The sequence below is a fragment of the Triturus cristatus genome, chromosome 7 (genome assembly GCF_964204655.1).
Source record: "Triturus cristatus chromosome 7, aTriCri1.1, whole genome shotgun sequence".
In the NCBI taxonomy this organism is placed as follows: Eukaryota; Metazoa; Chordata; class Amphibia; order Caudata; family Salamandridae; genus Triturus; species Triturus cristatus.
Window position 1 is genome coordinate 1,019,573,179 of NC_140590.1, and position 11,655 is coordinate 1,019,584,833.

Genomic DNA, 11,655 nt, shown 5'->3' on the forward strand with positions numbered 1-11,655 from the left:
CAAGGAAAGTTGTAACACCTCAGTTAAATGTTGACATTGGAATAATCAGAACAAAGGATGCCCTAATCTGCTGTTGTGCAGGATCCTTCTGTGAATTATCGCAGTTGGAACCCTCTGTCTGTTTGTGTTAATCAATCAGGATTTGTATAGCGCAGTTAATCACCTGTGAGGGTATCCTAGTGCTGAGAGTGCTGCTATAGATGGGGGAGTGCCTCCGTTGAATAGCCAGGTCTTTAGTCTTTTTCTGAATTCCAGCAGAAAGGATGAGGTCTGTAAATGAAGTGACCAGGGCACTTCTTTTCGTCTTTTTCAGGAGCCGGTGGTGTTAGTTGAGGGCTGTCTTGAATGTGGTTCGGTCTGTGGGCTCCATGCTGGTGTGCCATTTCCTTTTGAGACATTTGCTGGTGCGTTTCCTGGTTCTTAGTTCCATGTGTACCAACTGGCCTGCTTGGAGGACCTCTTGAGCTTGGTCGGTTTGCTGGGGGTGGCTCTGTCTAAGCAGTCTGTGATCCAGGCGGAGAAGTTCTTGAAAGCCTGTTATAGGTAGTTTTCAGTGTTGAGGGCGTTGGTCCACTGGCTCTCTGAGACCTTGTTCCAGCTGCAGTGTGAAGTGCTGGGTGCCTGGTGAACCCAAAATGGTCAAGTGGACGATGGTGTGGTCTGTCAAGGTGAGCTCAATGACATAGCTGTACTTGACTCTGTCACTGGCTGTGAAGATGGGGTTGAGTGGTGTCCTAGGATGTGCGTGGGGTTGGTGGACAAATTAGGTGAGGTGGATGTTGCTCATTCTTTCAAGGAGGTTGGCGGTGTTGGTATTGTTGGGGCTGTCGGGGTGAAAATTGAGATTGCCAAGGAAAATGTAGTGTTTGGAGTCCATGGCATTGCAGAAGCTGGGGCGATGACCTGAAGGTCTGTGCGCGAGATGGCCTCTGATGGTGGTTTTGCTGTTGTTTCGGAGATGGAAGTTGAAGTGTTCCATGATTGGGGAGTCTGTGGTGGTGGTGCAATGGATGTTTTCCTTGTGGCTGATGGAGATTTCCCATCTGTGCTTGTTGATGCGGTCTTGGTGTGCAATCTTGTAACAGTCTGGTGTAGCTTAGGCGATGTCGGTGCGGATGCATGGTTGAGCCAGGTCTCAATGAAGATGACGACGTAGGGGGTGAAGCAGGTGAAGGTGTCCCAAATCTCGCTGGCATGCTTGCAGAGAGATTGTGCATTGAGCAGGAGGCAGTGGAGAAGATAGTCATGGTAGGCATGCTGACAGTCGCTGGGCATGCTGGTGCTTCGGTGTTGCAGGCGAAGAGGCAATGATGGTAGGAAAAAGGTCCTATTGGGGAGAAGTGCAACAGTAGTTGTTGTTGCGGAGTCCTGGGTCCTGGGCTTGGAGCTCGGCGGTGGCGTAGCTTCAGGTGGTGATACAGCCAGGGTTCCTGGCGCTGGGCGGGGTCTGGGCATGGCCCAGGCGTGGACGAGCCTTGCGGCTTTGATAAGTAGTCCTGGGAGGTGGGATAGACTTGCTGGAGACGGGAAGCGGAAGATAAACAGCAGGAGCGGCGCAAAACAAGACCACAGTAACAACAAAAACAGAAGTTAGCAACAGCAGCAAAGTACAATAACACAGAGAGCAATGTTACAAACACAATAGAACAGACTTTCTGGATGGATTTGTGTAATCTGTCTGTCGGTTGTAATTTATTGAAAACTGTATGTAAATTGCATGATTCCTACCATCACCTTTTGAGGGTTTGATGTACCTCCCTAAGTGGCAAGGGTCCCTTGCTCACTGAGCTCTGAAACCAAGCTACAGTTGACTGATGAGCCCCAAACAGGGCAAAACCGGTCTTTGGTTGCTTTTGTTACTATTCAGGAAGGCCATGGCATGCCAGGGTCATGACTGATTTGCATATAATTGGGTCCAAACTGAGGTGATGTGGTGGACAAAAAAATGATAGATTGGAGTGCTACCTAAGTGACTGCCAGTAAGACAAATTCCTCCCATCAACTTTTGTGTTTGTGATATACCACCCTAAATGGCAAGGGTTTGCCCAGACATGGGTCCAGTGCTCACTGTGCCACTGCAGCCTAGCTACACGTGAATGATGAGATCCAATCAGGGCAAAACTGGTCTTGGATTGCTTGTGTTCCGTTTCAAGAAGGACCTGGCCTGGCAGTTTGGGCTAGACTGTTTCTATTGGAGCAGGGTCAAGACTGATATGCATATGGCTTGGTCCAAACTGAGGTCACATGGTCGGCAAAGGAAAAATGGATTGGAGTGCTACCCTGAGAGATTGCCAGTGGTTAGACACATTTAAAGCATTCCTCCCATCACCTTTTGTGCTTTTGATGTCCTAGTGGTTTTTACAGAGGGAGACTACCTTACTTCAGTATGGCAAACTGTTAGGCAATAGTATGCAGGGTTACAGTGTGTGGCTTATTTTATTTCATGGTGGGTACTGTTGTTGCTTTGTCCCTCGGATAAGGAGGCCACTTCTTTGCGTGTAAGCGTTTCCTAAGTGAGCACAGCATGGGGATAGTTGTTCCCTTAGAGATTTACTAGAGAAAGTCATTGTAAGGGCCCTGTACAGGAAGCCCCCGGTCTATGTTGTCTTTGTGTGGACGAGACTTCTTGTATCTCCACTGTACCCAGTGGCGGGCTGATCTCCCCGTTGCTCTCCTCCACCTGGTCGCACCACTCCTTCGTTGCCCCACAATCCACTGCAGTTCTTTTTTCAACTCATATCATTTTTTGGAGGGCCACCTCCAAGACAGCACTTTAGTACACTTAAAATATATATTTTTTTAGTCGCCGATTAAGTGGCAGATGTGTCATTCGGGAGTGATGTAGAATTTGTATTTTCACAAACTATGCAACTTGCACTAAATTGTCCTATTGCATTTGTGCATTACTGGTGGTGCTTCAAAAACTCCTTTTAACTGAGTTTTTATTGATGTCTGCAGATTGCCTTCCTTATGAATATTACATTAATTCTAATAATGGCAGTAAATTGCATAATTGAGTGGGGGCCGAGCCCCAATATTTGACTACATTTTTCAGCCACATGGTTGTTCTTGTGTTGTTCTTCAGTATTAGGCCCAACATTAATAGCAGACTAAAATCGAACCGGGCCCACGCAACAACTAAGTTTGAGATTGAAGAACAGTTAAAGAACGTAATAGTCGAGCGGTATAGGATAATCGTTAAATGCCATGAAGGTAATAATGCAGAGTACATCATCAGAAATCAATGAATGCTAAGTTAAGATCATCTGAGAATCTGCAAAGTCCCTAAATTCTAATAGTTTGTATCACAAGAGAAACCCGGCAAACTTACAGTGGTATGACTTGTAATTGCTAGCAAATCAGAACATTAAACGGCATTTTAATTCACATTAGAAGTAACCCACGTTCTCCTCTGTTGCTCTCAGGAGATGCACACGATTATGATACATTAGTCTAACAAACGCCCATACACCAGTGATTTTCTATTAGGCTTGTAATCAGGATACTACAGCGGAAGGCCTTCAAATTCTTACATACAGCACAAGAAAAAGTTTCATTCACAGTATTTGCACGTGAAGGAACCTAACCAATTACGTCACTGTACCTTGTGCTCCGCAGAGACTGCAGAAAGAGTAGGAGATATGACATGCGGGGGGTACATTGATTGGGAGGGGGAATGAGAAGGAGCAATTTGAACAGAGCAGCAGAAATGTTCATCCATTGTTTAAAAAATGGTGCTTCACGAAAAATGTGGCATAACTTAAACAGGTTGATAAACACACTTCTAAATGTTTCGAAACATCGTTTCAAGTGCAGTATTATTTTATCTGTGAAGAGTAGAATTTGAATCAAACACAGGTAATTTGAAGATGGTGTGTTGATGTACGTGTGTGTCTAAAGAATGACACAAGCACCAACAGAAGACACATCATCGCACCTTTTGGGGTTCTTTTTTATGATGCCAAAGAGCATCAGCAAAAGCATTTTGCCTTTTACCGATCTTGGTCACGATTGCCACAAGAATTTGCAAAGCCAGTAGGTTCGGATGCAAGAACTATTGGCTTTGCAAATGCTTCCCATTCCTGAACCCAGAAAACTGTGAACTACCCCTTATTCCTAACCTTCCCTAAATCCTAAACATCCCTTGCTAGTTCTTAATGCTACCCTTCCCTCCACCCCGAAAGCCCTAACTACCTTTTAACGCTACCAGTCACTGAACAATGCATATCCATTACTACGCCTTAATACTATCCTGCAAAAACCCCTGACCACTCCTTTACACAACCTTACCTGAATACTAGAAGATCTTGCTACTCCTAATACTACTTTTCTCTGAACACTAAAATCCCCTTACTACTTCTTAATGCTAGATTCCCTGCACCCTAAAAACACATTACTATCCCTTAATTCTGCCCTTCCCTGAACCTAAAAGCCCCTTAATTCTGGTACTGGAATCTTTCCCTAAATCCCTAAAAATCCCTTAGTACATCTTAGCGCTATCCTTCCCTAAGCCCTAAAAGCCCCTTACTATCTTTCTTATGCTACCCATCCCTGAACCCTAAAAGGCGCTAACTACCCCTTAACGCTACTAATTCCTGAACCCTACAGTCCCCTTACTGCCCCTTAACACCACCCTTTCCTGAATCCTAGAATCCTAGAACCCCCTCTACCCCATCCCCACCTCACTGCAAATGCTCCTCTCCTCTTTAGCAGGAGATAAACACTTATATTTGACCGTAAGGCACTCCATTTACTTTTTTTTTATTTTTTAATAGCCACCATTTTTCCCATTCTAGTTTGTTGTGTGGTCTGTTCATTTGTCCTGCCAGTCTTCCAGTTTTGAGAATACTGCAATCTTTACGTCTTACATAAGAGATTGTAACTTTAGTTTTATGCTGATGGCCTGAAAACCTTTCCTCAATGTCAATGTACCTTAGATAGGTTGATATTTGTGTCGTATGCCAGAGTCATAGTACCTTAGATAGGTTGATATTTGAGTCGTATGCCAGACTGGGTGCTGATCATTTTAAGTGAGACGTCATTTTGTACAGCTTATCATTTACGACGTATGCCCTTATCATTCCTTGGCCTGAGTCCATAATGTTTCTTCCTGTGGTGTTTACTGGGCCAGCACATTGCCAAAACTTCACCTTGCCTGTGCTGCAATTATGGCAGTCCTCTTCCTCATGTGAGGGTGCTGCTCTGTAGGACTCTTGGGTGTATGTGAACACAAGATGGCCGCTCCTCTTCTCTGTCCTGTATTTTGTCTGCGCAGGCTGTTCCTCACCTCTAGGAGAAGCCCAGGATCTCTGTCCACGCCATTTGAGGTTTGAAGACTGCTAGTGCATGGCGGGTACCTATGGTACCCCCCTCATTGCAGTGCACTACATGGCAGGCACCATGTGGTGCCTGCCTTGTTGTGCATTGCAAGGCTGTGCACAGTCCTTTTACATTGCGAGCGGGTCTGCAGCCAGCAGATCCACCTGCAATGTATAAGACCCAGAGTGCGCCCGCCATTGTGGCGGGCGCATCCTAATGTGCTTGGCGGGACCGCCGCAGCATCGGTGGTTGATCCCGCGCTCCGTTATGGTGGCAAGCGTACTATGTCCGCCCGCCATCGTAATGATGCCCATAGTTAGGCAGGGAGCAGGAATTGCAATATATTAAATGATCTTAAATATGTTCTTTCCTGTGTTGCCTGTCTCTTGATTTTCCGGGTGTAAAAAGATTTTGTTGGGTGAGAAAGTGGCATACATATTTTTTATCGCATGTCTTATTTCTTTTTCAGTAACTTCCAGAGTGAATTTCTACCAGGCCATTTAGCATTTCCTTAATTTAGGTTTTATAATCTCCAGTTGTAGTGAGTGACACTTACCTAATTTATTGGTTGATTTAGTTTTGCATGATTGAAAGATGCAATTTTATCTACCAGGAATCTGAAGAAAGATTTATGATTGAGCAATGAGTATAGAGTTGATGGTGTATTAACTATTCTTGCTTGTATAATTGGAGGACATTTGATTTTTGGTTGTCTAGGGTCTGTAAGGCATTTGTTCTGAGGATTATTCCGAGTCCTCTCTGCCTAATCTTGGGCACTTCAAGAAGTACTGCCGGCAATAGAATGTTACCTTCTGTGAGTGGGAGCAATAGAAAGTTAATCCACAATCTTATAGCTGCTGCATCCACCTCCTCCTGAAATAATGCACCACACGTGTGCTTTGAACAAGCTGGATGCATGCATATGTGAAGAGAGTTAAATCAATCAAAGATGTTTTTGAACTGCAATAAGTAGCAGGCAGGCTTAGCAGTAGACAATTGATCCACATGAGTAAAAGACTGTTAAGTCAGTAGTCAACCCTGACCCAGTGTGCAGGCAAGCTTGCCAGTGGAAAGGTAGATTCAGGTATGGGAATATGTGAATGCATAGAAAATAAAGTTGCAGCAGTCTTGGTAAGAGACCGGGAGGTCCACAGAATGAACAGAGCTAAAGCGATTGGAGACAACTCTAAGCGGTGTTAGAGTATATTGGGTTGGGTTGATTTGTTTAGGGGTGGGCTTAAGGATTTCTTCTAATTAGTAAGGCAATTAGGCAGGTGTAACTTTGGAAGGCTTTTCTTTCTTTGTCAGTAATCCATTTTACCCGCCTAAAGCATGTTGAATGATTCCTCACCATATTCCCCAAAAAATAAAATAAGACTATGGAACTATGATCTCTTTTGCTAATTAATACCGTTTTATCTCATATCTTTTATAGGCCGTGATTGAATGTGAAAAAACAATGAAGCCCTAAAGAAAGAGGGAAAAAACCAAGCCATAGGGTTAAGAGGCAAAGAAGTCCCGCAAAGAAGAAAGAGTCGGCACACCAGCTTCATCCATTCTTCATATAGCCCTTCTAGTTACAATATTTCAAGTAGGGTTCTCACTCTGTACGCTTTTGGGGTGAATGAAAAAAGGGCTTCTAAGGAGTCGAGAAATTCACACGAGGACCTTATGCACTTTTGACCCAAATGTGTTACTCAGATTTGTAACGTGATTTCTTTTGAAAAATATTAGATCACTGACAAGAGAGTCACAAAAAGCATTCTGTTACATGTTACTGATTAGTAGTGTACAAAGAGATTGATGAAAGAGAAAAAACTACAAAAGTATCCATACTGTATATTTCACCCTTGTACTCCACCAGCTCATTTCCTGAGATATGGAATTAATTGTTTGTTATGCTATCATTGAAGAAACAAGGGAACACTTAATTGAAAGCATGTAATGCTTTTTCTATCCTTCAAATGTAAATTCGTTTTTAGATCTCTTTTGAAGAAAGTTCTGCCCTGTTCTGGTCTTGTAATAAGTAAGATTATCAGATGTCAAGAGACTAGTTGCTCTTGCAAGTGGCTTAGGCGCTCCAGCGAACACTTTATTCACCTACTTGCACTGATGTATTCATTTTAAAGCTCTGCGGATGATAGTGTATGATCTGATTGCAGGTTTGTCACTATTCAATATTTTGCAGTCTGCTCTAGTAGAATATACTAGCCATTAAATGAAAGCTGTCTGTACCTTCAGGCAACAAAGAGACATAACCTCTAATGAAATACTTTATATAAGCAAATCTAATCATGCTTTTCACAAAGAAAATCACTGGAGATGCAGCTGACTATAAGTTAAGCACTTCAATCTTAATGTCCAAAAAGAGTATCATGAGTCCTGTGCCATTGGCCTTCTGAGACCTGCTGCAAGAGGTCTCACTGGTGATCCAGAAACACAATTTGAAGACAAAAATGGAGGCAGCACCAGGGATGAAGTCACACTAGAATCAAATTAGTCTTTTTTCAAATTCCTTTATTCTTCTTTTTTGGATTAAAATAGCAGGACAACAGCCAACGCGTTTCGTTCCTTAAATAGGAACTTCATCAGGGAAAGATATTTGTTATGTGTAAAGACCACGTATTATTCGAAGGATCAAGGCAATATTCAGCCGATCAAAGCAAGAATTATAAAACCAGTCAACCGTAGAATCAAAGATCCCTCAAAACGAGTGAAGTTATGATAGACCTCAGTCGTTGTCATCCAAAGCGTCTTCTATAACGAGCGGCAACTCGTGCATACGGATCCGGTGTTGGAAATAGCAACCCTATTTCCAACTTCTGTCCTGCTATTTTAATCTAAAAAAGAAGAATAAAGGAATTTGGAAAAAGACTAATTTGATTCTAGTGTGACTTCATCCCTGGTGCTGCCTCCATTTTTGTCTTCAATTCTAATCATGCTGTAAACCTACCTTAGTGATGTTAGAAAAGATGTGTAAATGTATCCATGTTGTCAAATCATGTACATACAACTCCTCGAAAATATTTTATTCATATGTCTCTTGTTTGTTGTATCATCACTCAGTTCTAAAGCTACAGTGTTAAATATGAAATATTGCAAATGTATGATTATGGATTTCAGTCAGTCAACCACAAGAGCTCACCCAAGCCATCTGCTTGCAAATTTCTGAAGCTAGATTGCTTTAGACAAGGTTTACACTTGTATGGGGAATTAACGGAACACTGCAAGGGAATACAATTAAGAGGGGAACATTCTGATTGCCTGGCGACATTCTAACTGCATTGATTAATTTTACTAGAGTTACAACCCCACGTCTTTTTATATTTAATAATTACATTTTCTCATGATATCTACCACATGTATTCTTAACTCAACTTCCAGGACTGTGCATTTATTAAAGAGAAAAATCTGAAATAGAGTGTAAAATATTGCTAAAATCAATATTTATTTAATGAATGTTATTGTATGTTATCAAATTGTATTTAATATTTTTACCATGATCTGTAAATTATATTGTTTATATGAAAGTAAAATTATTTACCACTGGAAAAAAGTTGTGGGTGAGTATGAATTAACTATCCGATGTTGCTCAGTACATTTGTGACTCTGTTAGTATGCGGGGCAGTTAGCACTGCTGCGAAGAATACTGGTGGTTACTAGTGTGTGACTGATTTGAGCCTCTGCATTAATTACTTCCCTCCCTTGTGGAAATAAGAGTATTAAGACAGTAATGACAACTCCTGGCTTCTAGTACATTGATGCTGCAAAACTCTGTTAGCTGCTTAGTTACAATACCTTTCAATGCCTACTGTATCTATTGGTTCAGCATGGCCGCCAGTAGGAGCAGAACAACCAGATTCCATCTCCGTGGCCCTAAGAAACCAATAAAGTGCATACAATTACATGTATGAGTATATCCACTCAAATTGCACTAGCTATGTGGGTACATTAATTTCCAAACATTGGCAAATGCTAAACGTTAGCTTGTCCACAGACACAGTAGTAAAAAAAGTTAGGCTGAAAAAAATTAATTTTAACCTGTTTCGAAAAAAGAGCTGTCAAGAAATCTGGCACGCTTTAGAGGCAATAACTACTACAATCATAGCTCATTTACTATTGACCCTCAAGGATGTATTTCCTAAAGCTATATTTTTAAATCCCCATATGAATTAACAAGGTATGTTTCAAAAGGTACATCTATTGCTCAATGCCTTCATAGTTACAGGAAAATGAGTTTGTAAGAATTGTACTACCATTTGTGTCCCTTGGGGTGTGTTTGGAATGCAACTTTATGTCCACACATTAATTGGTCTCAATATTTAAACTATAGACATTATTAAACAAGTAAAATAATACTGTTGTCCCAGCATATGCCACTCAATTTTCAGTTTTTTTTAAAGTTTACCAGGATCAACCCATTTTAGCACTATTTGGTATATCTGCTTTAAACCCCATTTTACCCCTGCGTTATAGCTGGCTATGCGATGCTATGTAGATTTTAATAGTGAGCTAATCACCTGTGAGGGTATTGAGGCTCTTGCTGGTAAGTAGGCGGGGGCTTGCCTGTAGTTAATCGAAGTGCCACATCTTTAGGTTTTTGTGGAATTCAAGGAGCGACACAGAGGACCTGATGTGGTGTGGGGTTTGTTCCAAGCCTTTGGGGCGATGTGTGAGAAGGCACAATCTCCTGTTCTTGTGCATGCAGGGATGTGCACGAGTGAGAGATCTGGCTTACTGGAGGTACCTGGAGGGTTGGTGGCGATCCAGCTTACTGGAGGTGCCTGGAGGTTTGGTGGAAGTGGATGTGTGTGTTGAGGTAAACAGGGCCTATGTTGTGTAGAGCCTTGTAGGTGTGTGTGAGGAGTTTGAAGTAAGTCTGTTTGTGTATGGGGAGACTGTGGAGTTCCTTGAGGTGTGGAGTGGTGTGGATGCATCGAGAGAGGTTGCGGAAGAGTCTTGCTGTGGGGTTCCGGATGGTTTGGAGTTTGTTCAGGAGCTGTTTGTTGATTTTAGCATAGAGTGCATTGCTGTAGTCCAGTCTGCTCGTTATGAGGGCTTGTGAGACTGTTTTCCGATAGCCACTTGAAGATTTTTCGCAGCATCTTCAGCAGGTGAAGGTAACTTTGTTCACATGTGCTGCCAATCCCAATTTTTCCTCCAGGATGATTTCCTTTCTGGCGGTAGGGGTTGGGGTGGGTCTGAAGTCTACCGGCCACCAGTTGGAGTCCCACAGGGAGGTTTTGCTTCCAAAAATCACTACTTCAGATTTGTCCGTGTTGACCTTGCGGCACTTGGACCTCATCCACCTGGCCACTGCAATCATGCCGATGTTGAATTTGGTCTCGAGAATCTTGTCTAAAACAGAGAGTATTAGTTTGATGCCGTCTGTATAGCAGAGGATGTTTATGTTGTGGTATCGGATGATGTCAGACAGTGGTGTTATGTAGATGTTGGGCTAAGGGATGAGCCTTGGGGTACTCCACAGTTGAGATTTCGGGTTACCGGCATGTAAGGTATCATGCTGACTTTCTGTGTTCTTCCCATTAGGAAGTGTTGTTTGGCCTGTACTTTCTCAAGTAAAACTGTGTGTTTGTTGGACAACATAAATGAAGTGGTGCAAGACTGATTCTGAGCACCCCTCAGGATATATTGACCTATTATCCTGATAGGTCACAGTGCACCATTTGTACATATAACCCTACAGACTAACACATGTGTGCAACCTCAGAACATGGCAACCCGAATCCCCCAAGGAAATTGTGGTAGCAGATCTAGAACCCTTTCGCTCATCTACTTATGCATGCTTAAAGAGATGCACAAAAAATACACAACATGTAGTTTCAATATTTATTGAAGCATTGTGGTTCCTGAGTATAATATGTGCCTTGCAATGATTATTAGAAGGAAACAGAATAATGTTATTAGCATTACGAGAACGGTGAAAAAGATGAACAATTCAACCATTTTGCAGATTACAGAAAACTATATCCTTGCATACAACTACTCCTAACTAGCACATTCTACCCTGTGTCCAAGGTGAGTGGATCCACCAAATCCCTGTCTGTGTGGTCTAACTCCCCATTATCTGTAGGTAAGTGTCAGTGAGCTGCTAGTCTTGGTGTAGTGTAGGACAGTGTTTCTAGCATGAGGTGACAGGAATCATCTGAGCCGGAATTCTGGCATGGTTCCGGCATGGACCAACCTCTCAGTGCCAGTGAAATGCTTCTCTGAATAAACAAAGGCTTGATGTCACATATATATGTAATAACATCCTCTATGTTACCATGCCAAAACCCCAGTCAGGCCGCTATTGTTTATTCTGTTGTGACAGCT

General features: G+C 42.5%; 1 protein-coding gene across 4 annotated transcripts in view; it reads left to right on the forward strand.

Moving 5' to 3' along the window:
- Window positions 1-8,875, forward strand: part of LOC146811030 (E3 ubiquitin-protein ligase RNF14-like) — a 172,030-nt gene extending 163,155 nt beyond the window's left edge. For all 4 annotated transcript variants that reach the window (XM_085618075.1, XM_085618076.1, XM_085618074.1 and 1 more), the window contains one exon: window positions 6,755-8,875. In XM_085618075.1, coding sequence (XP_085474201.1) covers window positions 6,755-6,761 — 7 coding nt within the window. In that variant the 3' untranslated portion in view covers window positions 6,762-8,875. The remainder of the gene's footprint in view (window positions 1-6,754) is intronic.
- The last annotated feature ends 2,780 nt before the right edge of the window (window positions 8,876-11,655 follow it).